Consider the following 27521-nt stretch of genomic DNA (forward strand, 5'->3'; position numbering starts at 1 on the left):
CAGAGGTCACGGAACAGGTACTCCCAGGGCCCGATGCCCTGCCAAGCCCCCCACTGCACCCCCCCACCCCCAGGGGCAGGCTGGCCATGGGCAGCTCTCTCTGCTGCCCCAGACCCTCAGGTGTGAAGCTCCCAGGCCTCACCCTGCCTGCTGGGGGCCCAGTGAACCCTCTCTCCTGGGGGCCCCTGACCCCACCTCCTGTCTGGGGTCAGGACACCCAGTGATGGGGGTCCCGGAAGTCAGAGAGACCACCTAAGGTGGGGAGAGGCAGGTCCAGAGGCCCGCAGATCCCAAGCCTGAGAAGACAGTCTGGGGGTCCCGTGTCTCAGGCTGCAGGGTGGGCAGGAAGAGTAGTAGTGAGGGGCTCTGTCTGGGACGACTGGAGATGGTTCCCTGGACCGGGAACCCCCTTTTGCGGTCCGCACTCGGGGGTTCCCGCTCCCGCTCATGCTTATAGAGGCATCTGTGGAGGGCCCTGCCCTGCGCCCCACGTTGCCATGGAAGCCCCAGCCAGGAACAGGGCCGGCGACGCTGACTGGTCACCCCTCTGTCTCCCGGGCCAGATAAAGGACTGGCAAGCAAGCTGCGGACCATTCTTCCGTTTCCAGATCCCCGAAGTAAAATCTCCCACAAGTGAAGCCTTGAGCTCCCCGACCCCCAAGAAGGTCAGATGGCCCCCTTCCATCTCCACCTGTCTTTCCGCTTTCCGTCCTGAGGCGCTTTTGGGGCCGCGGGCTCCACCCGCCCGGAGCGGGGGGGGGGGGGGGGGGCTCACCCTCTGACCTGGTGGACAGGTCCGAACCGGCCCCAAACAGCCATGCTGTCCCTCGCCAGGCGATGGCGACTCCAGCCACGCACGTGTCCACACACATCTGGCAGACTCCCACGTGTGCCACCCCCCACCCCGGCGCCCCCGCCTGGCCTCCGTGCCCGGTGGTGCAATCACCCCGTGGGGACACGTGTGCGTGGGGAGCGCGCCCGTCACTGCCGGGGCCGTGCGCGGCCTCCCCCATCCGGGCGGCAGCAGATCCGAGCATCGCCTGCTGGGACCCCACCAGAGCCACCTTGTCTGGGCAGCTGTCATCTACCCGGGCCGCTTCGGTGCCCCTTGCCTAGCAGCCAGAGGCACTGGGATCCGCTCAGGGCAAGGGGGCGGCCGCTGGGCACTCACCGCTCCGACGCTGCCGCCGCGCTCGCCTCCGGACGCCGCGCGCCCGCCCGGCTGCCAAAGTGCGTCCGCGCCGCCGTGCGCGCTCCGCCCCTGGCCCGCGGCAGCACATGGGCTCCGGCTCCCCCTCCCGGCTGCCGCAGCCACTGCTTCTGCTTGGGCCACAGGCCGCAATAGCCCGCGCCCTGGCCCACCCCTCAGTCTTCCCCAGGTGCCCCTCTGCGTGGGCAGGGACCGGGGGATAAGCCCCGTTGGGCCAGCAGGTGGCCGGCGGCGCGTGGACCAGGGAGTCCTACGGAAGAGGCAATTAGGCTCAGAGTGCTCTGAGGGGACGGGATGTGCCAGCCAACAAGGCAGATACACAGCGGCGCACACACATGACTTTGTATCCAAGGTGCTACAGATGTTACTTTGTAGCTGGGGCGCCTCTCCCTCACGAAAAACCAGGACCAATAGGAGGTGCTGGGCACACGCGAGGGGGCAGGAGCAGGGTGCACGGGAGGCCTGTGCGCAAGAGCTCTCCCTGAAGGGGCCGGGCCTCTGAGCTCCGCCCAACAAGCAAAACAGCTCTGATACAGCAGCCAGAATGGGGTCATGTTTGTTACACGCAGGTCATTGTCCCCACACACGGGGAGGGCTTGAAAGTGGGGGCCTTTGAGCACCAGCCAGCACACAGGTGCAGCCAGCCCCTCGCCTGGCCGGCAGGGTCTGTCTAGGCCTGGGCAGACTCCGGGGTCTGTGGGGCGCAAGGCCCAGGTGGGGCAAGGTCCCTGGGGGCCAGGCTTGTGCGACGGATGCCATCCTGATACTTGTGGCGGCCAAGCTCCAAGATCGCCCGCACCTCTTCAGCCACATCCCGCCGGTCACTCTGCTCCAGGGCCTGCACCAGGAGCCCCACGGCCCCTGGCTGCCCAGCTTGGCGCTCAGCCCAGGAGAAAAGCATGTGACGGATCTGCCCATCCAGGTCGTGCCTGGGAAGAAGGGGGCTCCGTGACCCAGAGGCCCAGCCCAGGACCACCCGCCACACTCAGGCGCTGGCTCACCCTCCCAGGGCTGGTTTCTTGCTCCCTGGGCCAGGTGTGGCCAGACCATCCCTTTCCTGCCTGTTCGCCCTGCCCCACCTGCCCCGAGGGAACTTCAGCCAGCCTCCACTAGGGCCCTCTGGGCAGCAGGGGCCCAGGCCTGAGCAGGAGGCTCAGAGGAACCCACCGGAACTCATGTCGGATGCGCTGCAGCTCCTGGTAGGGCAGGCCCAGGTGCAGGGCCACAGCTGGCCAGTCAGGGCCCAGGCGCCCGGCCAGGTTCAGCAGGTTGCTCTGGGTCAAGAAGCCAGTCTCTGCATCACCCAGGTTCAGAGGTGCGAGGGAGAGGCCAGCCCCCGGCCCGGGGCCCTCAGACCTCCGCAGTCTCTGTGGGAAGGGTAGGCGCAGTGAGCCTGGGCCTCTGCTGCCCAACCCCCCCATCCGCCTGCCCTGGGCCTCACCGGCAGCTTGATGGGCAGAGTGGCCATCCACAGGGCGTCTGCGCCCTTCCTCAGCCGGGCTGCCTCGGCCTCCTCAGGCACCTCCTCGGGCACGGCCCCCCGATAGAAGGACACCTGGGCGAACGAGACGGGCTCAGTGCCCTGGCCCCCGCCCAGGCAGCCTGAGGGCCCTGCCCTGTCAGCCCACCTGGCCCCTCACGGCCTGAGCCTGCCGGTCCAGGGTGGTGGTCACATACACCTCCTTCACGTTCTTCAGGTGAGAGTAGAACACGAAGCACATTCTGCCCTGCACGCAGTCCGGGCGGTCTGGGGACGGGGGTGGGCTCAGCTGGGGTCAGGGGCAGACCCCAGGGCCCCCCCCAGGGGCAGGGCCATACCGGCATCCACGTCGATGCCTCTCTCAAAGGCGGCAAAGAATTTCTCGCCTTCAAACATCTCCACTGTGTCCGAGGGCTCGGGGCCCTGGTACCGCTCCAGCAGCCGCCGCAGGGTGGCGTCCACCTGGGGGGCACCTGCCAGCTCAGAGCCCAAGGCCTAGCCATCCCCCGCACTCAGCCCTCCCAGCCCTCCAGCCCCACCTTGTTGCGGGGCAGGCACTGCAGCAGGACCTGCTCGGGGTCCCGGCGCCTCTGCAGCGCGATGAGGTTCACGCGGTGCAGCCGCAGCCGCTGCCAGGCCTTCTGTGCCAGGCCCCCCACACAGGTCTTGGTGGTGTACCAGAGCCAGTACCTGGGAGGGCTGGGGTCAGGTGGGGCAGCACACGGAGTGGGGGCGGGGGGTGTCAAGGAGGGGCAGAGGAAGCCGGAGGGACACTGACCAGGAGAAGTGTGTGACCTGGAAGCGAGCGTACAGGTGGGTGAGCTCCAGCGCCACCTGAGCCGTGATGTCATCCCAGGTGGCCGATGGCGGGGCCCGGTAGAGCAGGTGCAGGCGGGTGCGGTCCAGACACAGGCCTGGGCGGGAGGGAGGGGGCCACAGGCTGAGGTCCCTCCACAGGGACTCCGCCTCTGAGCACTGCCCCTCACCCACAGCCACACGCCCAGGTAAGCTGCCTGGGTGCCTCTCACCTGTGACACCAGGGGGCAGAGGGAGCTGCACAGTGACTGGCCGGAGGAAGCTGGAGGGGCTGCTCTGGGAGAGGCACAGCAGGGGACTCGCGGCTGCCTCGGGCTCCTGCAGCAGGGCCTGCAGCTCTCGGCCCACTGTTCGCACCACCTGGGCGGACAGGCCACCTGAACGCTCACCTATGCTCTGAGGCACCACCTGCCACCCCTGCTCGCTGTCTGGTCTGTACCTGCATGCAGACGTGGCGAGGCTCCTCCGTGGCTCCAGGAGGGAATGTGACCTTGACCCCAGGATGCCCTGAGGACCACAGCAACGTCCCCTCTGGTGGCACCAGGCAGGCATTGGACATGGGGCGGGAAACCACGAGGAACCACGAGAAGTGGGGTACCTGGCAGTGGGCCCAGAGCCTCTGGGCATGGTGGGTGGGGTCAGAGGGCAGTCAGAGTCAGGACAGAGCCCCAAGCAGGGGCCCAGGGTCCACGCAGAACCACTGCCCCAGGGGCCTGAAGGGCCCTCACCTTTGGGGTTTCTTCTTCCAGGTGGGTCTCCAGGTCACTCCAACTGTCCTCGCTCCGGGTCCTCACCACCACCTCCCGGCAGCGCCGGGACCTCGGGGGCACAAACAGCAGCCACAGGCCCACCTCCTGTGGGGCGAGGGTGGGGTCAGCTCCAGGCCTGGACGGGGGTCCTCTGCACCTACCCTGACCCACTCTGGCCGTGCCTGCTGGAAGGCCACCCCGTGGGGCTGCAGCTCCAGGACACCACTGAGCAGGGAGTCATGGGGACCCAGGGGGACGAGGCGCGGCTCCGGCAGCCACAGGCGATAGCGGATGGTGACAGAGCGAGCGGTGGCCCCAGCCGGGAACTGCAGGCGGACACCACAGGCCAGGGTCACAGAGCAGCCGTGCGGGGTCACAGGGAAGCTGAGTGAGGACAGGGCAGGCGTCAGATCAGACACAGAGGGACCTGTGTGTCTGCACCTGGCACCCCTGGGGACTGCAGAAGGCCCCCGAGCATGGGCAAGGTGTCTGGCATGGACAGGTGTCCCTTGGCTCCTCCAGCCTCACCCCTCTCCCACCCCACACCTGTCGAAATCTGATGTCAGGAACAGCCTGGGCATTTCCGGGGCCACGGGTGACCCTGTGGAAGGACAGGCGAGTTGTCAGCAGGGTGTAAGTTTCTGTGTCTGGACTGTGGCCTGTACCCCGCCCCCCAGCAACAGCCTACCTGGGGGACTGCAGGGGTCTGGCAGGGGCTCGCCCAGGGGGTTCCCCTGCAGGCGCACAAAGGGGGCGTCTAGCAGCTCTGGGGGCACTTCCCGGAGCTGGTTGTCCCTCAGGTCCAGCCGGGCAAGTAGCGGGAGGTGGGCCAGGCCAGCAGGCACCGAGGCCAGGAGGTTGCTGTGCAGGACAAGGAACCGCAAGGAACGCAGCTCCGCTGTGGGCAGGTGCCAGCTTAGGGCCAGCAGAGGACCACTCAGGGCCACCGCCACCCCGGAGCACCAGGCTAGGCTGGGACACTCATGCTGGAGCCTCCCAAGAAGCCCTTTCAATCGCTGCCCCATGGCTGCACTCAGAGAGCCAGGTGCGCCTGAGTAGGGAGCCTCAAAGGCCAGGGCAATGGGGGCAAAGAAGGGCTGCCCGGGAGGAGTGGAGGCTCAAAGGCAGGCCAAACCCGTGTGGGCAGGGGCCCGGTGGAGGATGAGAGGGGCCCATGTGAGTGGAGGCCGGGCAGTGGCTGCGGGGCACTCCCGGCAGTTGCCGGGAGCCGAGGAGGAGGACATGACTGGTGCTCACCAAGGGAGGCTGGGAGGCTCTGCAGCCGGTTGGAGGCCAGATTGAGCTCCTCGAGGCTGCGCAGGCTTCTGATCTCCGAGGGCAGAGAGTCCAGGAGGTTCTCAGAGAGATCGAGGCGCTGCAGGGCATACAGGGCTCCCAGCGCCGGGGGCAGCGTTGGTAGGCGGTTGTGGGTGGCAGAAAAGAAGGTGAGGGCAGAGAGGGCCCCCAGTGCCGCAGGCAGCTCTGAGAGACGATTGTGAGAGAGCAGCAGGGAGTCCAGGCCACTCATCTGCAGGACGCAGGCCGGCAGCATTTCCAGGCTGTTAAAGCTCAGATCCAGGTGGGCCAGGCAAGCCAGGCCACTCAGGCTGGCGGGTAGTGTGGTCAGAGAGCCCCGGACGCAGGTGCCCTGTGCGTCCCAGTGTTGCCCACCTGGGAAGGTGGGAGGCAATGTGGCCCTCAGCCCCAGGTCCCAGCGTGGCCCTGCCTGCCAGGAACGCAGGGAAGGAGCTGCATGCAGGGAGGCCCAGAGCCCCAGGTCTGCCTGACCGGGGCCGGCAGATGGAGAGAGGCAGGGACCCAGACTGAAGGCTCATCTTGGTGGACAGTCAGCACCCCACCCCACCCCGGGAAAAGCGTGCACACTGGAGTCTGCTGCAAGACCCCACTGGGCAGCTTCAGGGCCCAGGAACTCAGCCAACACCACGCTGCGGGAAGAGGGCTGGGTTCGGCTGCATGGAGAACAGTGATGGGGTGGGACTGGGGTTGGCCTTTGAGGACAAGAAGCAGAGGCAGCAGCTGGAGATGGAGGTGGGACAGGGCTGGGACTAGGTGGGGCTCACCTTTGATGATCAGGGACCGGAGGTGCGGCAGGCTCTCTGGCACCCGAGCCAGGGTGGCCTCCAGCAGCCGAGGGTCTTCGTGGCCACTCAGCTGCAGGAACTCCACCTCTCGCAGCTGAGGGGTCTGCTGGGCACACAGGTGCAGCAGCCTGCGGCAGCCCCAAGGGTGCAGGTCCAAGCTCAGCCAGTTCCCGGCCAGCAGAAGGGGAGCCCCAGGATCCGAATCCACAACGTCTGCCGCATCTCCTGCAGCAGCCACCTGCGGCTCCAGCTCCTCCTCCACTGCAGCCATCGCCCACTGGCAGGCCTTGGGGGCCAGGCATGTCCCAGCCTGCCAGGCAGGCCTGCTCAGGCAGGGCCCAGGGAGGCTGCACTGTCTGCGTGCGGAGAGGGCAAGGAGTGGGGCTGGATGACTGGGACCCGCCTAGGGGGCGCCCCTGGGCCGGGCCAGCTGGCCCTTAGATCCCAGCGCTTGGGCTGGTCAGATCACAGATGACGTGGGGCTGCAGAATGGGGCCTCCAGGGCAGGGAGGGCAGCAGGAGACGGGGGACCTGCTGGGGAGAAGGAGGGAGGTGGGAGGTTCCGCATCCTCATTTTGGAAATTTGAACAAGGGACTCCAGAGCTGGCAGGTCGTCCTTACTGTCCCCCCACCCCCCAGGGAAAGAGTCCTGAGTCCAGCCCCACCTCCCACCTTCACACTCAACTGCTTTGATAGGAGGTCCCTAAAGGACTCTCATAACGTGGGGGCAGTGTCCCAGGCAATGGGTGATAGTGCCCAAGTATGTCAGAGAAGTGGACGTGAGAGAGGGCACCTGGGGCCGAGCCTGTGCACCCCACTTCCTGGCACTCGGTGGAGGGCTCTTCCCACCGCGGCCGCTTCACACCTCGGTCGGCAGCGGAGAGCGGCGCACAGCGCGTTCGGGGCTCAGGCGGCCTCAGCGCCCGTTCCGGCCTGCAGAGCGCACACCACACTCCCTCAACCCCGCCGGCCCCACCGAGAGTACCTATGCTCCCACAGGGCTGGCGAGGGACCCATTGCCCGCTCGGTGCGCTCTGCGCGCCCGGCCTGCCGCTGGCGCGTTTCCGGGCGCGCTGGGACTCCCGGCACCGCCCCCTCCGGCTCCGCCCCTGGGGTCCCCGGGTCTGGGCCTCAGGATCCCGCCCCAACGCGCTTTCCCGCGACCGGTTTGCAACCCTGGAGACGCGGACGCCAGTCCATCTGTTTCGCCAACCGCCCAGCTGCCCCAGCCTCCTGAGCCCGCGTAGGGCTGTGCCGTCCAGCCTGCCCCGCAGGGAAGCCCGCTTTGGGCGCCGCGATTCCCGCCCTTTCCGAGGTATGGGCCCCAGGCTTGCTCTGCTCTGGGGCTGTGCGTCCCAGGCCCGTGTGTCAATGAGCTGGTGCAATCTCGGGGGCTTTGGGGACGGACCGCATCTGCTGTCTAACGGCCACCCCTTGCCAGAAGCCAGAGCTCTGAGAGTCCTTCCCCTGCCAGACCAGTGGTGTGCTCTGCAGCCCTGTAGGGACTGGACCCCAGCTCCAACGATCCCACTTCATGGACCGGGCGCCCCAGCAAGCAGGAGGCCTTCCTGAGTGCTGCCTCCTCCCACCTGGGTTCTCATCTCACCAGAGGAAGAGGGGGCTCCAAGAGATGAGTTTGCCCAAGGTCACGCAGCTGATGCTGGGACTGAGACACACCAGAGAGCCTCCCCATCTGTGCTCCACCCCCCTTTCACTCAAGAGTAGGTGGTCTGTAGAGACAGAAGTCATATCGTGTGCACCCTCTTTCCTCCACCTCTCCAGTTACCACCATCCCCAGCACCAGGATGTGCGAGCAGTTCCTGCCATTCTCACTGACTCCCACCCGCCCATTCAGTTTCCCCAGAGCTGCCAGAAAAGGAATATGCAGCCTTAAAAAAGGAAGGATATTACTATATCATCAAAATGAAAAGGGAACCAACTGTATGGGGGAACATATTTGCCAATGATACATTGGATAAGGTCTGATCTCCAAAATATATAAAGAACTCATACACCTCAACACCAGGAAGTCAAACAATTCAATTAAAAAATGGGCAAAGGACCTGAATACACGCTTCTCCAAGGAGGACACACAGAGGGCCAAAAGACCTATGAAAGGGTGCTCAGCATCACTAGCCGTCAGAGAGATGCCCAGTCAGGGCAGAGGCCTGGGTTGTGGGTCAGGTCCCCAGTGTGGGGCACGCAAGAGGCAACCACATATTGATGTTTCTCTCCCTCTTTCTCCCTCCCTTCCCCTCTGTCTAAAAAATAAATAAATAGTTTTTTTAAACAAAGGAAAGAAATTTTGACGCGTGCTACAATGTGCATGAATCTTGAAGACATTCTGCTGAATGAAAGAAGACAGACATGGAGTGGGCACAAGGAAATGGTCATGGGAAAAGTGCAATACAGATTGTACATGTCTTAAAGGCAGAGGGACAAATGCAGAATGACCACTCACACGAGGTCCCTAGAGGAGTCAAATTCATACAGACAGAGAGCAAAATGATGAGCCCCAGGAGCTGGGGAGGGGGAGCGGGGTTACTATTGAATAGAATGCAGTTTGGGAAGATGAAAAAAGTTCAGGAGATGATAGTGGTGAGGGTTGTACAACAATGAGAATGTGCTAAACACCACTGAATTGTATTGTTAAATCAGGGGCATCGAACTCACTTTCACCGGGTGGGGGGCCACATCAGCCTTGTGCCTTCAAAGGGCCGAATGTAATTTCAACTCCTTAATCCTAAAATTATTTCGGCCCTTTGAAGGCAACCGTGAGGCTGATGTGGCCCCCGGTGAAAATGAGTTTGACACCCCTGCTTTAAATGGTAAACTTTATGTATTATTTTCTACTTACAGAAGTCAATCACATCAAACCACTTCCCTACTGACTGCAATGAAGTGCCAACCTTGTCGGCTTTGAGACTTTGAGCAAGAAAACCTTTCCGTCCTGGCCTCATCTATAAAGTGGGGACAAAGGTGGCGACAGCGTGGTTCCAGTAACACACCAGCGCTGGACGCACCACCCGCGAGGGCACGCTTTGCTGTTAGGGGCTGGCTGCTGCGTCGGTCCTTTGCCACTCAGCCCTTGGCCTGGGGCTCGCCCCGGATTTTAGCAAGGCCGGCTCCTTCCCATCTTTCAGCTCAAAGTCACTATCTCATCCCTTAGGTGTCCATCTCGGCCAGGGACATCCTCGTGTATTTACTTTGCGTGTCGTCGCACTAGAACTTAAGTTGCACGAAAGCAGGGCCGGGTCTGCTCCCTCTCAGGACACAGGCGCGCAGCAGGGTCCCTGACACGGAGGAGTGAATGAATGACGTGATGTCTGCATGCACACTGAGGTCAGTTTCGAGCCGACACAGCGCACCGCACAGGAGCAGCCACTGGGCCCAGGTAGCTCGGTTCCGCGGCATGAGTGCGAGGAGCGACTTGTCCACCTCACTGGGTCGGTCTGGGCCAGAGCGCTGCCGACCCCACGCCGGACAGGCCTCTGTCCTTGTCGCGAGGAACCACCATCCCCAGAAGCACAGCGGCCAAGTCTGCGCAGCCTCAATGGTGCCTATGCGCAACCTCCGCAGGAGGCAGCACACTTGCACTTCCGGAAGCTGTGCGCCATGGGATTTGTAGTTTGCCAGCTGCCTCGGCCGCTTTCCAAAAGGATAGGTCCCGGACGTGGCGGCCGCACTGCATGTTGGGAATTTGGAGCTACCCCCCCACCCCCGTTCCCCGCGAGGCATTCAGGATCCCCTGGAGAAACAATCCACTCGGGCGCGCGCCCCGTTTCGTTCTGCCGCCCCGGGGGTTTGGGGGGACATTCGTCCCACACTGTATAAGAAGGCGGCCCTGGAACTGCCCTTCGCCTTTGCTGGGGCGGCTGAGTGCCTGGACGGGACGAAGGCTTCTCCCTGATCCTCATTGACCGAGCTCGTCATGACGTCACTTCGAGGCGCCATCACGGGGCGCGGCGCATTGGCCCCGGAGGCTTCTGGGTAGCGGATTACCCCCGCCCCCCGCACCGGCGCTTTCCTTTCCTTTCCTGACGCCGCCGCGGTCGCACGCGTGAGGCCTCTTTGCCGCCGCCGAGTGAGTGGGGAGGCCCGTCCAGGCCGCAGGCCGGGCGGGGGCTTTCGGGGACTGGCGGGGCGCGGAGCAGGGCGCGGGGTGGGTCTCGGTGGGCCTCGGTGGGGACCCACGGGCCAGTCCGCGTGCTGCGGCAGCGCCCGGGCCGGGGTGTGGGCCCGAAGCTTCCGGGTCACGCCACGGTCGTGTTCTCTCAGGATGCGCTACGTTGCCTCCTATCTCCTGGCCGCCCTCGGGGGCAATTCTTCCCCCAGCGCCAAGGACATCAAGAAAATCCTGGACAGCGTGGGCATCGAGGCGGACGACGATCGGCTCAACAAGGTACGTGCCCCGCCGGGCTCCGACCCACCGGCTACTCGGCACTACGGGGCTCCACTCCTACTCGCACGAGTGTTCTCTGGGAAAGTGGCTTTGGGGGGGCCGTGCCTTTTGGGGGCCTTAATACAGCCTCAAGGAAGCAAAAACGCGTGTGGGGCAAAGCCCGGCCAGCATGATGTTCTTAGAAGTTCAAGGCAATCTCGTGAAGTTTAAGTTAATTCAGTTAATTGTCTTTGACTAAGAACGGTGAAGAGGGAGGTCTGTTTTAAAGCCATTCGTTTTCACCCCACTTAACTTAAAATGTTAGTTTGACACGCAGTGGGTATAAATCTAGGTGTTGTGGGGTCCGCTGGTAGCTCAGCTCTGAGAACCCACGTGTGGGCGGCAGCTAGTGTGCACGTGCTGGTCGCGGGGTGCCCCGCCTCCAGAAGGTGAAGCTCAGGAGGGACTTCGTAACTGCTGGTCGCGGCTTTTCACCGTAGGTCATCAGTGAGCTGAACGGAAAGAACATCGAAGATGTCATCGCTCAGGGTGAGATGGGGCGGGGGTCTGGTTTTCTCGGTCCATCCTAATCCCTGCCGGTCAGCAGTGGCCTGCCAGGCTTCGCTTGTGGACCAGAGCACCCTAGGAGCCGCACCCGGAGAAGTGAGCACAGAAGTGGGCTCACAAGCGGGCGCTTCCAGACACTCGGAGGGAGGGGCTCTAGGGGGCGCCCGCGCTCCCCAGGCCTGGCTGCCCTGCCCCGTGGTAGGGGAACCGGGCCTTTGTAAACAAGGCTTGCCATGTGCTCTGTAAGGGGCGCCGGGGGCCAGAGTAACCACAGGCTCCTGCTCCTTCCACTGAGCACATTGTTTTGTGGTGACATCAGGCTGCGGTGGATGGGACATTTTTGGAAGTGGAGCTGTTGGGGCAACTGTTCGTGTCCCTGGGCACATGGCAGGCCAGGGACAGGCCAGGCCAGGTCAGCCAGCAACTTTGAGCTCGGTGCTGGGAATAAGCGTCTGACACTGGGACAGCAGACTAGGTCCCTGCCTGGTTATAAACATGTTTGTCCAGCTTAACCCCAGGGTGGGGGCTATGGCCCAGCGCCCAGCTTCTTGTGATCAGATCAGTTCCTAGAAGCCCAATTCCCGGATCTGAGGTTGTGGGGGAGGGATGTGGCAGAGCCTCCTGTCTGAGGGAACAGCACCCCTCGACCCAGCACTGGCCCTTCGTGACGGGCCCCAGTTTGTTCACTGGGCAGACCGTCTCTTCACTTCTCTTAAGGAGCCTTTAGGCCGAGTGGCTACTCTGGTCTTACCTTCCTTCCCTGGTGTCACAGGTATTGGGAAGCTGGCCAGTGTCCCCGCTGGTGCGGCTGTAGCTGTCTCCGCGGCCCCGGGGTCTGCAGCTCCTGCTGCTGGCTCTGCCCCAGCTGCAGGTAAGTGGAGGCTCAGGCAGCTGTTGCTGTGGGTGCGCTGGGGTGTTGGGGAGCCTGGCCTGGCCTTCCCTGAGGGCCTCCCTCACCCACCACGGCCTTCCCCACAGCAGAGGAGAAGAAGGACGAGAAGAAGGAGGAGTCAGAGGAGTCGGATGATGATATGGGCTTCGGCTTGTTTGATTAGAGTCCTGTCCCCGCAAATAAAACCCTTTTTATGTACCTCTCGAGGGCCTCCGAGTGTGCGTCAGAGCCTGGCCTCTGTGCGGGGCAGGTACGGGGCTCCCAGGGGGCAGAGGGCTGGTTTGGGGTGCCTCACAAGGAAGGCGCCTGGTGTGAAGAGCACCTAGGGTGGGGTGTGCTTCCTGCGGGTCTTGGGTGTTGGGCAGCCTTGAGCAGGCTCAGGGAGGGACACAGGCCCCCTTCTTGGGTACTGTCCTGGCTCCTGTGGGTCTCAGGGAATGTCGCCTGCAGGGGACACCCAGGAAACCTTCGGAAACGATGGGTAGGTCAGTCAGGTAGAGGTTCTTCCGGATACACCAAGGTTGTGAGTTTGATTCCCCTCCACGGTGCACACAAGACTCTACGAGTGAAAGCATAGATGTGTGGAACAAATCGGCATTTCTCTGTCTCTCCCTGTCTTTCAAACCAACCAAAGCTATGATTAGTGGGTGGTCTCTGCCACTCTGAGGAGGGTTTGTGGGTAGGTGTGCTCACTGAGTCTTTTCAGGGTGGGCTCTGGCCTGGAGTGTGGCCCGGGGTGGAGGCCTTCTCTTTGCCCACCAACACCAGGTCACCCCAGCAGTCACTCGACTGCCCCATCTGGAGGATCTGGTTCATCATTGGGCCGGAGTGGGTACGCCTTGTGTGTGAAGGGCCTCCCCCTGTTTGCTGCAGCTCTGGGGGGAAGTAATGGGTAGAACGCAAGAGGGGTGGGAGAGGCCCCAGGGGAGAAGTGAGCTTTGGGGGGGTGAGGGAAGGAAGGCAGAGGAGCAAGCGTACCTAGGGTGAGACCTAGACTTTGCCGGCGTGGGGGGGAGTAGAGGCCATGCTCCTGGGTAGGTGGGACAGGGGGTCCCAGGACGCTAGGATCCCTGCACAGGCCGTAGTGGCATGTGCTGTGAGGGGACAAGTTTGTGGGGTGGGGGTCCTCTGCCCCAGGCTGGGGTGGGAGGCCGCACAGAGAAGTGGACCCAGTGCCTAGGGCAGAGCTCCCAAGGCTACCCTGAGACCTTGAAGAGAAGGGCCCTATGTGGGCCAGAGGACACTGTGGGGGACAGGGGTGAACCCGCCTGGCACAGCCCTCACAAACCAGGTGCCAGGGGTTCCTCCCACCCCAACCAGGGTTCTAGGAAAGGCCACCCTGTTCCTGGATCCAGAGCTGATGGTCCCGGGGGCCTGGAGGGAGGGACGTGTACTCAAAACAGTTCAACCCTGTGTGGAAATGAGGGCAGAGGCCTTGCTGCTCTGGGATGGTGCCATCCCCCACCAAAGCCCTGTTGTCCCAGGAAAGCAGGCAGGGCCAGGACCCAGCCTCTCCTTGGAGGAGGGCCTCCTTCAGTCCCTGGCTGAGCCTGCACTGCCCAGCTCCTTCTTGCTTACCCTGGTGGACCCCTGGACTTTGCAGGCTGCCTTTGGGGCTCTGCCCCATCCCCACTGTGCCACATCCTTTGCCACCTCCTCACTCCCACTGCCTCCAGCAGCATCCCCAAGGACTCTGTTACCAGGAGCCCAGACTATCCTGATGGGGTGACACCCTCTGCACTGTACCTGCTTCCAAGGCATGGGGCGGGGAGGGGAGCCGTGCAAAGAGAACAAGTCTTTGTGAATTAGATTGATTCATTCATTCAATAAGACACCCTGCTTCCCCACATCCCAGCACCCAAGCCCATTCCCCTCTGTCCCTCCACCCTGGGTGTTTGCACGTGGTGTGTGGCAGCGTGGGTGGGGGGCCCTGTGCCCTTCCTGTGTTAACTACACCCACACACCCTGTCACCCCCTTTCCTCATTTTGAAACATCTGCCCCCCTCCCCCAGTAGGTATGGGGCTGGGTTGACTGGTCACTGCTCTGCCCTGTGCTTAATATGGGTGGGCACCTTGAAACAGCGTGACCCCCGATAGCCACGTCCTGGGGAGGCCCTGCTCTGACTTTGGGGCTGGGGCGGGGGCCTGGCCCTGGTTTGGGCCCCGAGCTGAGGCACCACTCGGGGAGGGACTACTCAGGAGACAGGCACACGTGGCCTCCCCTAGGCCCTAACAGACGAGCCCCAGCGTGAGGTGCATGGATGGCGCTGGACCTCAACCAGGCTAGGCCTGCTCCACACACAGTACGGAAGAATGCGGAACAGGGGTGGAGCATAACATAACCCAGTACTCCACCTGCTGGGGCAATTAGCAGGGGTGGGGCAGAGTCTTGAGTCATACCCAAATAGCACAACCTGAGAAGCCCGAGTAGGACGCAGGTAGAACTCAGGTTAGTACCCAGGTGCGAGGGGCTGGGCTGGGGCGCCGACTTCAGGTATGGTCCGCGGAGCTGGTGTTAGCTCTTTAGATTGTGATTTGCAGCTGGCCCTGGATGTTTATGGGTCGGTCTGTGGATGAGTGGTGGGTTCTGGGAGTCCCTGGTCTGGGGAGTGGGTGTTGTAGACCGACCACGAAGGAGGAGGCAGCGGCTGCAGAAACAGCAAGGCCTTCCCCTTGCGAGTGCCAGGTTTGTAGGAAGCTCCCAGGGATGCAAAACTCCGGGGGGCCTGGGACTGAGCTCGCTGCTCCCAACACACTTGGGCCACTGTGTATCCCCTCCTTCTGCCCACGATGGGGGGCTGGGGGGTGGCAGGAGGCCTGGGGCCTGGCCACTGTCTTTGGCCATGTGGTCGGTGTCTGCAGGCTCAGGGCCCAGCAGACCCCACAGGGGTGCAAGGGGTCCCAGGCCTCGGGGGCGGGGCCCCATGCCCCCCCAGGACGCAGCCGTTCCTCGCGCGCCCCTATTGGGCCGCGTGTGCTGGCCCCGCCCCACGCTGGCCCCGCCCACCTACTTCTAAAAACACCGTCTTTGCTGCCTGAAGCAGCATTGCCGCCTCCACCGGCGGAGACTCTGAGTGAGAGCGACCGGCGAACAAACAGCGCACAGCGAGGCCGGCCGCCGGGAAGCCCCGGCCGGCGGGCCACTGCGATGTTTCCCAAGGAAGCGACGTTTCCCCGGGAGACGACTTGGAACATCTCGTTCGCGGGCTGCGGTTTCCTCGGTGTCTACCACATTGGCGTGGCCTCCTGCCTCCGCGAACACGCGCCCTTCCTGGTGGCCAACGCCACTCACATCTATGGCGCCTCAGCAGGGGCGCTCACGGCCACGGCACTGGTCACTGGGGCCTGCCTGGGTGAGCTGGGCCTGAGGGCGGGGCCGGGCGTATGTTCATGCGCACAGCGCATCCTCGGTCCCAGGCAGGGAAGCCGGACCCAGGCCCAGGCCGTGGGTGCGATCCTGGACGCGGGGCGGGGGCGGGGCCTAGCTTGTTTTGCTCCCAGGGTACCCTGGCCTGGCATGCTTCTAGGGCTCGAGGCCGCCTCCGGAGCAGAAGTTGGAGGCGGGCAGGGGAATCAGGCTCTTTTTTCATTGGAAAGAGAAACTAACTCGTGGGCGGGAAGGTAAGACTAGGGGGAGGAGCCTAAACTGCCCCTTCGCCCATCCTGGGCATGGTTCCTGGTCTAGGTGCTAGCGGTCACCGTGTCCTGGGCCTATGGCATTCCCGGCTGCCATGGCCTCGGGGCCTGGTTTGGGGGTGGCCTCTTAGAGTACGTCTGAGCGGTGTGTCCTGATGCTTCTGGAGGGCCTCTGGCAGGAGCCAGGCAGGTCAGGCCTGAGCGTGGCAAGCTGTCTCCCACTCTCTCCCTCCTGGCAGACCACCCCCTGCGGGCCTGGGTCCCCAGCTGTGCACCCCCCCCACCCTGCTCCGTTTTGGCCCCTCCCACCGGGCTGCAGGTGTTTCTTTCCAGCCTGTGGTCCCAGAGCTGCGTCCGAGTGTGCAGGAAGGAGCCCTCTGCTCCCACTTGTCCCCTGGGAGCCTGCAAGCAGTGTTTACAGCACAGGGAGTACTCAGGGATCCTGGGAGTGCTGCCCATCCCCCAGCCTCCTATGGCAGCCAAGGTGACAGAGGGGTCATCAGTGTCCCTCCCAGCAGGAGCCAGTGCAGGGTTCTCCCTGCCTCCTTCCTGTGACTTTGCCCTGAGAAGGTCAGGTCAGAGCTTGCCCCTAATTCTTGGGAAGGGGGATCCACCACTGTGGCCCTGCCCCCCTGCCCCTCCAGTCCCCATGCTGGCCTCAGGACATACCTAGGTTCCTGGTACCCAGGGGAGGACCTGGCTCCACAGCACCTGCCCCACCCCACTCCCAAGAAACCTTTCTCATGTGTGGTCTTGGGCAGCGGGAGCCCCCACAGCGTGGCAGGTGCTGGCCCTATGCTGCCCACTCCCAACCTGGGCAGTGGGAGTTGTGCTCTCCAGGAGTGTGGGACCCCACTGTTTCCAGGCTCATGCTGCCACCGGGCCTGTGGGACCCCTGGGCCTCGCTGGGCTTTGCGGGTCTGGATCTGGCCAAGTGGGTAAAGGCTGAGGTTGGTCAGAGTTGAGCCTCTGCCGGCCCCCTTCCTGGGCTGAGTGCCATGGGAGGCCCGGTCTGGTGACTCATGGATCAGAGCCGACTGTTGGGAAACGCCGGGCAGAGGGCAGGCCCGGCCCCAGCTGGCCAGCCCTGCTGTCTGCTGTCCCAGGGGTGGCGGCCTGCTTCTCTCCAGGCGCAGGAGCGAAAGTCCCAATTGTGGGCCAGCCCTCCCCCCGCTACTGCCTGGACACTGAGATCCCTCCAGGGTGGGTGGAGGGCCCTGAGTCAGTGTGTTCTGGGACCCTGGGCATGCAGCCATAGGGGTGTGCTGAGCCCAGGACTGCTGGCTGCTGACCCTTGGCCCTGCTGCCCCAGGCGAGGCTGGTGCCAACATCATCGAAGTGTCTAAGGAAGCCCGGAAGCGGTTCCTGGGCCCGCTGCACCCCTCCTTCAACCTGGTGAAGACCATCCGTGGCTGCCTGGTGAAAACCCTGCCTGCGGACAGCCACGAGCGCGCCAGCGGGCGTCTGGGCATCTCCCTCACCCGCGTCTCCGATGGCAAGAATGTCATCATCTACAACTTCAACTCCAAGGACGAGCTCATCCAGGTGGGCTCTGGTGGGGTCGCGCGGGGGTGCAGCTGCACCCAGGAGCCCCTGCTCACCTCCCCCCTCTGTCCCTGCTCTGCAGGCCAACGTCTGCAGCACCTTCATCCCCGTGTACTGCGGTCTCATCCCCCCCACCTTCCGGGGTGTCGTAAGTACCCTGGGCACCTCTCCTGGGTAACTTCTGCGGGCTGTGGGGCAGGGGTGGAGGAAGCTGTCTGTCCCCCAGCCCCTCGCTCCTGCCACTACCTCACTTGCCTCACTTCCCCCAGAGTTACTCAAGAGCCAGGCCAGCCCTGTGGCCCTGCACACTTCCTTAGCTGCCCCCCCGCCCTCGTCTGGCTATCTCTCAGCACCCAGGCGGGCCTGTGTCCAGTGCCTAGTGGGTAAAAGGCCCACACGAAACAGCAACTTCGGGGGGGGGGGGCCAGCTCACCCTGCAGCTCCCTTGCCGTGTGACCTTGTGTCTCTGCCACCTCAGCGCTACGTGGATGGTGGCATCTCAGACAACCTGCCGCTCTATGAGCTCAAGAACACCATCACAGTGTCCCCCTTCTCGGGCGAGAGTGACATCTGCCCACAGGACAGCTCTACCAACATCCACGAGCTCCGCGTGACCAACACGAGCATCCAGTTCAACCTGCGCAACCTTTACCGCCTCTCCAAGGCCCTGTTCCCACCCGAGCCCCTGGTGAGCCCTGCTCTCAGGGGCTGAGGCCCGCACAGCCTCCCCTTGCCTGCTGCTGGTGGGAGAAAGCTGCCCCTCTGACCTCCCCTGAGGGACTGGGGTGGGGTAGGGATTCTGACAAGCTCTTCTGAGGACTGGGGAAGAAGCCTGTGGCTGACATGATCTCTCCCCCAGGGGGCAGCGTCTCCAGCCTCTGTGCAGCCTAGATTTGTCCTGGACCCCTTAGCGTAGTGGTGGGCAGGGGTGGGGATTGCAGGGGCGCCAGGGACCAGGGTGGGGCAGAGCAGGGCGCGTGTCTGACTCTCAGCTCCCACACACCTATGCCCCCACCCCAGGTGCTGCGGGAGATGTGCAAGCAGGGCTACCGGGATGGCCTGCGCTTCCTTCGGAGAAATGGTGCGTGGGGGCTGGGCCCCGCCTCCCCCGTGAGGGTGGGGGAGGGGCTCTGCATCACCACCCCTCCTTCCCCTGGGCTGACCCCGTGTTTGGTGTTTGGCCCTCTCTACCCAGGCCTCCTGAACCGGCCCAACCCCCTGCTGGCACTGCCCTCTGCCCGTCCCCCTGTCCGCCAGGACCAGGATGAGGTGGCAGTGGAGAGGGCTCGAGTAGAGGGCCACTTGCAGCCACCTGGGGAGGATCCCATCTTGGAACATCTGCCTGCCCGGCTCAATGAGGGTGTGTGGAGGGGCGTGCACGGCTGCCTTCCTGGCTGTGGAGGTTGAGGTTCCCAAGGGAGTGTGGGGCCTGCTCCCCTTGGGGCACCTGGCCAAGGCCCTGTGTGAGGTGTGGGTGGGGTGGATGTGTGAGGAGGGCGCCCCCCCCAGGGTAGGTCAGTCTCCCTCCTGCACCCCACCCACAGCCCTGCTGGAGGCCTGCGTGGAGCCCAAGGACCTGCTGACCACACTCTCCAACATGCTGCCTGTGCGCCTGGCCACGGCTATGATGGTGCCGTACACTCTGCCCTTGGAGAGTGCCGTGTCCTTCACCATCCGGTATGGGGGGGGGGGGCGGGAGAGGAGCGCCGGACCTGACTTTGGGATTATCCATGAGGGCCGGTCACCTGGGGAAGAGAGAGCCGGTGGGGTGGGTGGGGCTGTGGCCATGTCGGGGCACAGGCAGGGCCAAGGGTTGGGGTGTGGGCACAGGGGTGGGCCCTAGCCCTGAGGCCAAGCCTCCCGCCCCAGCTTGCTGGAGTGGCTGCCTGACGTCCCAGAGGACATCCGGTGGATGAAGGAGCAGACCGGGAGCATCTGCCAGTACCTGATGATGCGTGCCAAGAGGAAGCTGGGCAGCCACCTGCCCTCCAGGTGAGCCCTTGATGGCCGTGTTTGCGGGGCCACAGTCTCACCGTAGCGGGCCCCACGCTGAAGCCCGCACTCCTGCCCGCAGGCTGTCGGAGCAGATGGAGCTGCGCCGCGCCCAGTCGCTGCCCTCCGTGCCACTGTCCTGTGCTGCCTACTGCGAGGCGCTGCCGGCCTGGATGCGCAACAACCTCTCCCTGGCAGACGCGCTGGCCAAGTGGGAGGAGTGCCAACGCCAGCTGCTGCTCGGCCTCTTCTGCACCAACGTGGCCTTCCCGCCGGATGCGCTGCGCATGCGCCCCCCCACCTCTCCCAGCCCTGCGCCCCTGCAGCACCCTCCCGGCTTGCCCCCTTGCTGAACACCTTCCTAGCCCCCTGGGTCCCAGTGCTGAGGGCCGAGCCCCCCAGCTTCCTTGCCACGTGAGGCGGGGCCCTGGGGCTGGCTGAGATCCTCTTCCCTGGCCTCTCTCCATCGCTGGTGGAGGAGGGATGGGGACCCTCGGGCTTCGAGAAGGGGCTTTGCTGTCAACCCCTCCACCAACCACTCACTGGCTGCGCTGAGTGCGCAGGGGTGTGGAGCACCCTGCAGAGGGCCCCTCACCTGTGCCTTAATCTCCCTCTCCCAGGCCTGCCTCGGGCAGGGCCAGGGCCCAGCAGTGGTCAGTGGTTACTGCTCCTGGGAACTTTGTAGCTGCTCCTCCCTCTGCATTTTCCACGTCTTACTGGAGAAGGTGTGAGAAGCATTATTTATTTTTCCTGAAGCAGATGTAATAAACGCCAAGCTCAGACCCTGCGTCCTCTCTGTATGTGACCCCCTCTAGCTGACCAGTGTTGGTGCATCTTCAGGTCGGGGCTTCCAGGGGTCCCATCCCCTTGAACCTAGCTTTCAGGCCCGGGGCTCCCCAGAAAGCACCTGCGGGCCTCCCTGGCTGCAGCACCCTCATTGGGCCAGGACACGTGCATTGGTGCTGATGCCGGCTGGCTGGCCCTTGGGTGCAGCTTTCCAATGGCCAGTGGAAACGCTTGGGACCAAGATCCTTGCTGAATAAAAAACAAAGGCCTGTTTGCAGAAGGTGGCACCTGCACCTCTGCTCCACCGTGACACACGGGGGGGGGGGGGGGGGTGCTGCTCTCCACACTGGGGAGGGTGCTGTTCTCGAGGAAGTGTGGGGCCCACTCCAGTTGGGGCGCTTGGCCCGAGGCCCTATGTGAGCTGCTGGGCCTCCCCTGGCCACTGCAAACTGCACCCATGTCCTTGTTCCCGGCCCCCCTCTGTGTGCAGGGTGCCCAGTCTCCTGCCAATGTGTAGGAGTGGTCTCCGATACCAAGGCGAGCCTGAGCTGGAGGGCTGGACCTTGTTTTGGGAGAGACATTGTTTCCTGAAAGTGTCCTCTGCCCTGGGCAGTCAGGGAATTCAGCCAGCCCTCCCTGGTGACCAAAAGGGCCCAGGGCGTGAGGGGTGCTGGATCAGCGGGTGCTTGGCTAGCTGTCCAGAGCCCTTAGTCTTGCCCAGTTCAGCCCCACCTGCCTCCCCCCACCCCACCTGGGTGCTGCAGTGGCAGCCCCCAGCCAACAATAACGGTTGGTAGTAGGACTGGGCGAGCCGGCTGGGCAGGTCCCTGTGTGCCAGGGGCCGCCCCCCTCCTGGTCTCAAGGTCTTGTCCTATCGGCCCGACCTGTTCTAGTTCAGCAGGATCCCAGGCCCCTGGAGAAGCAGAGGCCTCCAATCTCCAGCACTGCCAGGCCCCCCAGTGAGGCCAGGCCCTCCAGGTGGGTGCAGGGCCAGGCTGGGACTGCAGCAGTGGGGGGGGCCCTGGGTAGGAGGCTGAAATTTTCTCCCCCAGCAGGAAGGGCACCCAGCTCCACCCAGCTCCTTCCCTCAGCCCTGCCCCAAGGGGACCCAAGTCAGGGCTGTGCCCCAACAGGAGTGCTGGGGGGGCCCGCTGAGGTGAGGACCTCCGGCCCCCACCCATCACTCACCCTCACACATGCACAGGCCTCTGTGCTGTTAAGTGTCATTTTCTAGTGCGTTCCATGTGTCTTATTTAAACCTGGGGAAAACCAGACTGGGACAGTTTGGGGAGGGGAGGAAAGCAACCGCTCTCCCAGAGATGACCGCTGAAAGTGCTTTTTGCTCAGCTCTCTGCCTGGTGGTCTCCCACACACGCTTTTCGGCGCCTTAACTTGTGATCCTCAGGGCAGTGCCCCTCTCCTCACCTTGGCCCTGCTTAGGAAGGGTCCCCAGGTACCTGGGTCATGCCCACGTCACCGTGCACAGGGCCTCTGCTGGGACAGAGACGCGACTGCCAGGTCCAGGGTGGGTGGGGAGTGAGGCCAGAGCCGGGCTTCCCCGGGGCGCGCCGAGAGGCGGGGACAGGGCGACAGCAGCTGCGGCGCCCCGCCCGGGCCGGCCCACAGCGGGGTCCCGGTGCCTGCAGGGCAGCAGCAGCAGATTCGCCCCGCACCCCTCCCCCCGCCGCCGTCCTGCGTCCCCCACCGTGTGCGCCTTTCCGGGAGGAGAGGCCAGGTGCGTGGCAGGTGCGGCCGCAGTGCAGCTCGCAGGTAGGCGCCAGGCGGGCCCCGCCACGCTCCCGCAGGGAGCACCGACCCCTGCACGTGGAGGTCAGGGACTCTAGGGACCCTCGGGGCGGGGCGCTGTCGGCCCTTCCTCCCTGCTTCCCGAGTCCAGTCGCAGCGCCGCTTCCGCTGGGATGGACCTCTGGTCCCGGGGAGCCCGTGAGCCGCCGGCAGGGCGGTGCACCGCCTGGGTGAGGCAACAACGAAGGGGGGGAGAGGTCACTGTCCCCGTGTCACTTCCTGTCGCCCTCCCTCAGACCTGCCCTCCTTGGAGATCTATTCTCAGCTCCCCAGGAGCGGGGGTTGGGCTGAGAACCACTGTTCTCAATTGAGGGGAACCACGTCCCACCCAGGGGTGGGGGGAGGGCTCGCCTTGCTGGGGGTTGGCCATGGAAGTCCGGGACCAGGGCGTGGTGCGAAGACAGGTGCCTCTGATTAGGGGGCGGGGCCTCGCTCCGGGCCACAGAGGGGGCTGGTCTGTGGGAGGGGCTGCTAAGCCTAGAATCTAGGGTATTCCTGACCGGGGCCACGGAAGGCACCCTGTCCCAGGCCAGGACCCCGCACCTGCACCCCAGGGGCCCTGGCGCCCGGCAGTGGGAGGGGCTGTGGTCGGGAGGGAGGAGCTTACTTAGCCTGCCAGCTGGAAGGAGGGAGGGCCCCGGAGGCCCAGGCTGGTGAGGGGCGCAGAGGAGAGGGTTAGGCAGGATGGGCCAGTGCTCCCCCTGATCCAGCCCGGCAGCCCTTGTCCCGGACTTGAGGACCTGCGCAGCTCCTCCCCCAATGACCACTCCCTCACCCAAGCTCTACCCTCACTCGCCAGAAGCTCCCCTCTCCACTCAAGATCTCCTGTAGCTGCCCCCCAAACTGAGATTGCCTGTCCCCCCAACCAGTCCTCTCTCTGCCTCCCTCCTGGCCCACAGCCTCTAGCTCCCTGGGCAGCCCCTGGGGGCCCTGAGTCAGCATTCCCCCAACACCCCGTGTAGCGCCACCGCCCCCCAACAGCCTCTCCTCTCTGGATCTGCACCGTGCATTCTCCCATCTTCCTCTGCTCCACCCTGGGTCTCCATGGCTCCAGCTTAGCCTTCGCCCTCTCTCGGCCTCCCCCTCCTCATTTATCTGAGCTCTGCTCAGCCCCCGACTCCTCCTTGGCTTTTCAGCACCCAGCAGCTGAGCCCCAGCTTTCATGGCCAGCCCTGGGAAGCTCAGGGCTGGGGAGGCCCTGGAGGAGGATGGGGAGAAGGACGGGGGCACTATGGGGCCTCGGGCAGCCATGCTGGCGCAGGCCCAGGAGCTGTTCCTGCTGTGTGACAAGGAGGCCAAGGGTTTCATCACCCGGCATGACCTGCAGGTGAGTGAGTCCCCAGCCCCAGGGGGCAGCCAGCCCAGGGCTGGCCCCGGCTACTCAGCCCGGCACCATTGTCTGGCCAGGGCTTGCAGAGTGACCTGCTCCTCACGCCGGAACAACTGGAGGCTGTGTTCGAAAGTCTGGATCAGGCACGCACCGGTTTCCTCACTGCCCGAGAGTTCTGCCTCGGCTTGGGTGAGCCCCTCCCTCGTCCTTCACCCTGACCCTCACCCAGTGACCCTCCCCTGGCACATGTGGGACTCTGTGGGGCCCACGGCCCACACAGACCGCAGCTGGGGCTCCTCCATCGCCTCCCTCCAGAACAGGCGCTAATGTCTGTGCACACAGGCTCCATGGCAAGGCTCCTAGAAAGCCCCCAGCTGCTGTGCTGTGTGTGGAGCTGACCCTCCTGCTCCCCCACCCTCTCTCCCATGCTGAACCCAGGTGGGGTTGGCTGGGAGCCAGCTGTCGGTTCTGGCCTGAGCCCGGCTGTCACCTCCCATTCCCAGGCCTAGAGTCAAACCAGAATAAGGAAGAAAAACAGGAAACTGGGCTTAGAGAAAGGGCAGGATATGTGGGTGTGTTGTGGGGGGAGGCAAGTGGAGGCTGAGCTTGGGTGGTAACCCAGTCCTGACAATCTCTCTCTCTCCCATGTCCACAGGGAAGTTTGTGGGGGTGGAGTCGGCTCAGGGCACACTGCCCTCTCTGGGTTCTGAGGAAACCTTTGAGTCGGGCTGGTCGGAGGTGCAAGGTATCGGGGGCTCCCTGGAGGAGGAGGAGGAGGAGAGATTTTTCTCTGCACTGGAGCAGCTCGGGGTGGCCCGGGTTCTGAGCGAGTGAGTCTGTGCTGGTCCTTTTCCCAGTTCCCTCTCCTGGCTGTTGTCGGTCCACTTTGCCCTAGGGTCTGCTCTGGGCAGGGTCCCCAGCCCAGGTCTGGCCTTGCTGTTCCCTCTCAGCTGCCACTCCCTAGAAGGAGCCGGCGTGATTTCCCACAGGATTTGCATTTTAGGATGCTGCAGGAAGGAGGGGTTGAGCCAGGCACACAGCCTCGCACACAGGGCAAAACCCTGCGTACACAGGACCCCTCACTGCTACGCCAGCCGCACACAGACACTGAGCCCTGACTGGGGCGAAAGTACCTGCATGCGGCAAACGCGCCTTGCTTGTCTGGGGCTGCAGAGGTCGCCCTCAGAAAGGGCGACCCCACTCTGGCTTCAGCCCCTGCCCACCCTTGCAGGCAGCGGGCAGCGCGGACGCTCTGGACCCGGCTGCAGCGTGAGCGGCCCGAGCTGCTGGGATATTTCGAGGACGTTCTGATTCAAGCATCCGCCTGCCTGGAGGAGGCGGCCCGACAGCGAGACGGCCTGGAGCAGGCGCTGCGGCGGTGAGACCTGTGGCCAGGGCGGGGCTCCGGAAGGCAGTAGGGGGGGGGGGGTCTGCAGTGGGTTCCAAGCAGCTAACCATCTCACTCCGGCCCCGAAGGCGGGAGAGCGAGCACGAGAGGGAGGTGCGGTGTCTGTATGAGGAGACAGAGCAGCAGCTCCGCCAACAGCGCCAGCGCCTGCGGAGTCAGGTGGGCGCTCGGCCCCGTCCTGCCTGGTCCCTGCTCCACCAGGTCCAACCCCAGACTCGTCCATCTCCCTGGCTCCGCCTCCTCGGAGTTGGTCCTAAGCCTCGGCCCCTGCCCCACGGCAGCCTGCGGAGGCTCAGGTACACCTTCACGTGTCCCAGGACCTGCCCCGGGAGGAGCGGAGAGGCTGCCTGGAGCTGGACCTGCAGAGCCACGAGCAGGAGCTGGAGCGTGCGGGCCTGCGGCAGCGGGAGGTGAGCGGCAGGGCCGGGTGCCCAGCGGCCCAGCCCACGCCCCCATCCCCAAAATTGCCTGCCCTCCCTGGTTTCCTGGGTCCCCAGCCTGGCAACTCTGGGAGTGGGGCAAACCGGCATCGCGGGGAGGAGGGAGTCCCTCTGCAGCCTCTTTTCCTCACCACCCCCAGCTGGAGCAGCAGCTGCAGACCCGGGCGGCGGAGCAGCTGGAGGCGCAGGCGCAGAACGCCCAGCTGTGGCTGGCCAACGAGGCGCTGCGGGCGCAGCTGGAGGCCGCTCAGCAGCAGCTACGCAGCCTGGAGGGCGACGCACAGAGCCGCCAGAAGCGAGCCCTACGGTGCCCGGGGCGTGGGGCTGGGGCGGGCCCTTGGGGGCGGGGACTGAGGAGGGGGTGAGACCAACGGGCGCGGCAAAGCAGGGCCGCACTTAGCGCTCAGGTGGGGGCCACTTGCCTCTGTAGCCCGAGTCCCAGCCCCGCCCCCAGGGTCTACGTGGGTCAAGGCCCTCTAGGGGGTCGTGGAGCGCCCCAGGAGTCTCCCTGCATCCGGGTCACCACCTCCCGCCCGCAGAGATGTGGTTGCGGTCTCGAGGAACATGCAGAAAGAGAAGGTCAGCCTCCTGCGGCAGCTGGAGCTTCTCAGGTTCGGTCATGCTGAGGTCACGCGAGGGAAGGGGCTCCGTGCAGCTGCCCGCTCCCAGACGTCCCTGAGCGCTGCCTGGCTTACTGCGAGGAAGTCCTTCCTCGTATCTGTCCTCTCTCCCTCATGCTGCAGCCCAGCTAGACACTTCTCTCCTGGTCTGAGGGAGGGTCTGAGGCCACATTACCTACCCTAAAATGCTGTCTCCTGAGACCTCTCTGAGCCCTTGGACTCTCTTCCCCAGGGAGCTGAACACGCGGCTACGAGACGAGAGGGATGCCTGTGAGACCAAGCAGCTGGGCATTGGCCGCAGAAAGGCTCTGGCCTCTGCCCGCCTGCCAGGGCCCACCTGCTGCTGCTGCTGCTGTAGCAACTGGACCCGACCCCCCAGACGTGGCTCAGGCCACCTTCCCAGTGCCTGATGACCAGCCACCCCGTGACTCACTGGGCGTTAACCTGGAAAAGCCAACCCCTGAAAGGGACTCATCATGGCTGGAGCTGCCCATCCAGGATGTGGGCTGTCCCCACGGGGATGTCCAGCCTGCCTGGCTACAGACATGGAGGAACTAACCCAGGGTGGTCAGGGTCCCCTGTGCCACCTTTCTGGTCCTCATCCTGTCCACATCCCATCAAATCCATCTCTGTCCAGCAGAAGCCAGCCCCTCCTCTAAATAAACTCCACCAACTGCACCGCAATCTCTGGGACCTTCTGTGTGCAGGGGGTTAGGGGGTCCATAGGCTTCAGGTGTCCAGGGTGCACACTTGTCACAGGTCCACAGCCCTGCGGTGCTGGGTTGTAGGTCCCTGTTTGTGTCTGTGGGTGTCCCTGTGTCTCTGGTCAGACCCCAAGCCCTCACAGCCCATAAAAACCTGAAGCCCCATAGGCTCCTCAGCAGGGCAAGGAGACAGAGGCCCAGGTTTCCCCAGGGAGTGCCAGGAAGGGCTTCCTCCCACTCCAGATTCAGTTGACCATCCCTTCCCCATGCTAGTCCTCACATGGCTCTGGGCAAACCACCTGAGTCAGGTCAGCCCTGCATGGAGCGCCCTGGGCTAGGCCTGGAGCTGCTTCCCATGCCGGGGGGGGGGGGGGGGGGGGGGGGGGAGCTGGGAGCTGTCAGCTCAGCCCAGGACAGGGGCAGGGAGGAGTGCAGCCACTGTCCCTGGAGAGGTGCTTAGACCTATTGTGCAGATGCAGGCCCCGCCTGGCGCTGGGGGTGAGCTGGTGGGTTGGGCGGCTCCCCTCCTTGCCCGCCACTCTCCCATCCCCAGTCCCGCGGGTCAGCAGGACTTGCTCACCACTGCCAGGCCGGATGCCCCCCAGACTGGATGTATCTCACAGGGGCCCGCGGCCTTCCCCCACCAGGTCAGCATCTGTTCTGCTGACCCCCGCAGCCTCCAGGTAGTCCCTGGGTTGGGAGGAGAGAACGAAAAGGGCCTGGAGGCCAATGGGGTCTCGGACAGAGTCCAGGGCCTTGGCTGGGATGGTGGCCTCCCCCACTTCCCGTTCCCCTAGCCCAGGTCCTCTGTCTCCTGAAGGTGTGGGCCCTGGCCAGGTTGTGGGGGCCTCAGATCTGTGGCTTGCCCGGCCTCCAAAGCCCTAGTAGGGACCCTCACTGCCTGCACCAGCTGGAACCCCGCCTGCCACCTAAGAGCACTTGTTCAGACCTGCTGGCCGTGGGCGGGCCTGCGGGCTGGGGCGGGGTTTGTTGGCAGTGGATGGGCCTGTGGGCCGGGGCGGGGTTTATCAGCCGTGGGCGGGCCTGAGGCTGGGGG

At 64.3% G+C, this 27521-nt stretch overlaps 4 protein-coding genes and 1 non-coding gene across 17 annotated transcripts; 4 read left to right on the plus strand and 1 right to left on the minus strand.

Annotated features, from left to right (window-relative positions):
- Positions 1 to 1738: 1738 nt before the first annotated feature.
- On the minus strand, positions 1739 to 7451 carry PIDD1 (p53-induced death domain protein 1). 7 transcript variants are annotated; one of them, XM_045183221.3, is made up of 16 exons: positions 7343 to 7451; positions 6337 to 6888; positions 5513 to 5926; positions 4944 to 5153; positions 4802 to 4856; positions 4438 to 4639; positions 4235 to 4360; positions 3946 to 4125; positions 3719 to 3866; positions 3469 to 3604; positions 3230 to 3380; positions 3029 to 3152; positions 2839 to 2957; positions 2652 to 2765; positions 2378 to 2577; positions 1739 to 2139 (listed from the first exon to the last, which is right to left on the minus strand). In XM_045183221.3, the coding sequence occupies exons 2-16, from the start codon at positions 6626 to 6628 to the stop codon at positions 1881 to 1883; spliced, it is 2730 nt and encodes a 909-aa protein (XP_045039156.2). In that variant the 5' UTR covers positions 6629 to 6888; positions 7343 to 7451; the 3' UTR covers positions 1739 to 1880. The 7 variants fall into 7 exon arrangements, with proteins under 7 accessions (XP_045039156.2, XP_024429923.2, XP_045039158.2 ...); XM_024574155.4 differs by having other exon boundaries at positions 6337 to 6891; positions 7343 to 7442; XM_045183223.3 differs by having other exon boundaries at positions 7223 to 7433.
- Positions 7452 to 10190: 2739 nt separating this feature from the next.
- On the plus strand, positions 10191 to 12395 carry RPLP2 (ribosomal protein lateral stalk subunit P2). Of its 2 annotated transcripts, none has more exons than XM_053924745.2 (5): positions 10191 to 10441; positions 10636 to 10759; positions 11239 to 11287; positions 12078 to 12176; positions 12287 to 12395. In XM_053924745.2, exons 2-5 carry the CDS (start codon positions 10637 to 10639, stop codon positions 12358 to 12360), a joined length of 345 nt encoding a protein of 114 aa, XP_053780720.1. In that variant the 5' UTR covers positions 10191 to 10441; position 10636; the 3' UTR covers positions 12361 to 12395. The 2 variants fall into 2 exon arrangements, with proteins under 2 accessions (XP_053780720.1, XP_053780719.1); XM_053924744.2 differs by having other exon boundaries at positions 10282 to 10441; positions 12284 to 12395.
- Positions 11316 to 11445, plus strand: LOC112317489 (small nucleolar RNA SNORA52). The gene has a single exon (XR_002976119.2). It is a non-coding gene; the product is annotated as a small nucleolar RNA SNORA52 (small nucleolar RNA).
- Positions 12396 to 15241: 2846 nt separating the features above from the next.
- PNPLA2 (patatin like phospholipase domain containing 2) lies at positions 15242 to 20152 on the plus strand. The gene is made up of 9 exons (XM_053924746.1): positions 15242 to 15550; positions 17146 to 17378; positions 17461 to 17526; positions 17857 to 18066; positions 18399 to 18459; positions 18574 to 18738; positions 18923 to 19055; positions 19248 to 19370; positions 19453 to 20152. Exons 1-9 carry the CDS (start codon positions 15346 to 15348, stop codon positions 19721 to 19723), a joined length of 1467 nt encoding a protein of 488 aa, XP_053780721.1. The 5' UTR covers positions 15242 to 15345; the 3' UTR covers positions 19724 to 20152.
- Positions 20153 to 21010: 858 nt separating this feature from the next.
- Positions 21011 to 26438, plus strand: CRACR2B (calcium release activated channel regulator 2B). 6 transcript variants are annotated; one of them, XM_053924748.1, is made up of 12 exons: positions 21026 to 21134; positions 21504 to 21609; positions 21803 to 21926; positions 23099 to 23289; positions 23370 to 23481; positions 23948 to 24122; positions 24524 to 24670; positions 24769 to 24859; positions 25018 to 25110; positions 25281 to 25447; positions 25680 to 25751; positions 25993 to 26438. In XM_053924748.1, exons 4-12 carry the CDS (start codon positions 23125 to 23127, stop codon positions 26168 to 26170), a joined length of 1200 nt encoding a protein of 399 aa, XP_053780723.1. In that variant the 5' UTR covers positions 21026 to 21134; positions 21504 to 21609; positions 21803 to 21926; positions 23099 to 23124; the 3' UTR covers positions 26171 to 26438. The 6 variants fall into 6 exon arrangements, with proteins under 6 accessions (XP_053780722.1, XP_053780727.1, XP_053780723.1 ...); XM_053924750.1 differs by lacking the exon at positions 21803 to 21926; XM_053924749.1 differs by lacking the exon at positions 21504 to 21609 and having other exon boundaries at positions 21028 to 21134.
- Positions 26439 to 27521: the final 1083 nt, after the last annotated feature.

This window comes from Desmodus rotundus, chromosome 5, assembly GCF_022682495.2.
Source record: "Desmodus rotundus isolate HL8 chromosome 5, HLdesRot8A.1, whole genome shotgun sequence".
Classification (NCBI taxonomy): Eukaryota; Metazoa; Chordata; class Mammalia; order Chiroptera; family Phyllostomidae; genus Desmodus; species Desmodus rotundus.

What these genes read in the sequence shown, in the direction of transcription:
- PNPLA2 (XM_053924746.1), top strand. Translation starts at nt 15,346, where the DNA reads ATGTTTCCCAAGGAAGCGACGTTTCCCCGGGAGACGACTTGGAACATC. An exon ending in CCAAGGACGAGCTCATCCAG is followed by an intron (nt 17,379 to 17,460) that starts GTGGGCTCTGGT and finishes CCTGCTCTGCAG; the next exon opens with GCCAACGTCTGCAGCACCTT. An exon ending in GCGCTTCCTTCGGAGAAATG is followed by an intron (nt 18,460 to 18,573) that starts GTGCGTGGGGGC and finishes CTCTCTACCCAG; the next exon opens with GCCTCCTGAACCGGCCCAAC.
- PIDD1 (XM_045183221.3), bottom strand. Translation starts at nt 6,628, where the DNA reads ATGGCTGCAGTGGAGGAGGAGCTGGAGCCGCAGGTGGCTGCTGCAGGA. An exon ending in CCGGTCCCTGATCATCAAAG is followed by an intron (nt 5,927 to 6,336) that starts GTGAGCCCCACC and finishes CCACCTTCCCAG; the next exon opens with GTGGGCAACACTGGGACGCA. An exon ending in AGACCCCTGCAGTCCCCCAG is followed by an intron (nt 4,857 to 4,943) that starts GTAGGCTGTTGC and finishes GTCCTTCCACAG; the next exon opens with GGTCACCCGTGGCCCCGGAA.
- CRACR2B (XM_053924747.1), top strand. Translation starts at nt 23,125, where the DNA reads ATGGCCAGCCCTGGGAAGCTCAGGGCTGGGGAGGCCCTGGAGGAGGAT. An exon ending in AGAGTTCTGCCTCGGCTTGG is followed by an intron (nt 23,482 to 23,947) that starts GTGAGCCCCTCC and finishes CCATGTCCACAG; the next exon opens with GGAAGTTTGTGGGGGTGGAG. An exon ending in CGCCAGAAGCGAGCCCTACG is followed by an intron (nt 25,448 to 25,679) that starts GTGCCCGGGGCG and finishes TCCCGCCCGCAG; the next exon opens with AGATGTGGTTGCGGTCTCGA.
- RPLP2 (XM_053924744.2), top strand. Translation starts at nt 10,637, where the DNA reads ATGCGCTACGTTGCCTCCTATCTCCTGGCCGCCCTCGGGGGCAATTCT. An exon ending in ACGACGATCGGCTCAACAAG is followed by an intron (nt 10,760 to 11,238) that starts GTACGTGCCCCG and finishes TTTTCACCGTAG; the next exon opens with GTCATCAGTGAGCTGAACGG. An exon ending in TGGCTCTGCCCCAGCTGCAG is followed by an intron (nt 12,177 to 12,283) that starts GTAAGTGGAGGC and finishes CCTTCCCCACAG; the next exon opens with CAGAGGAGAAGAAGGACGAG.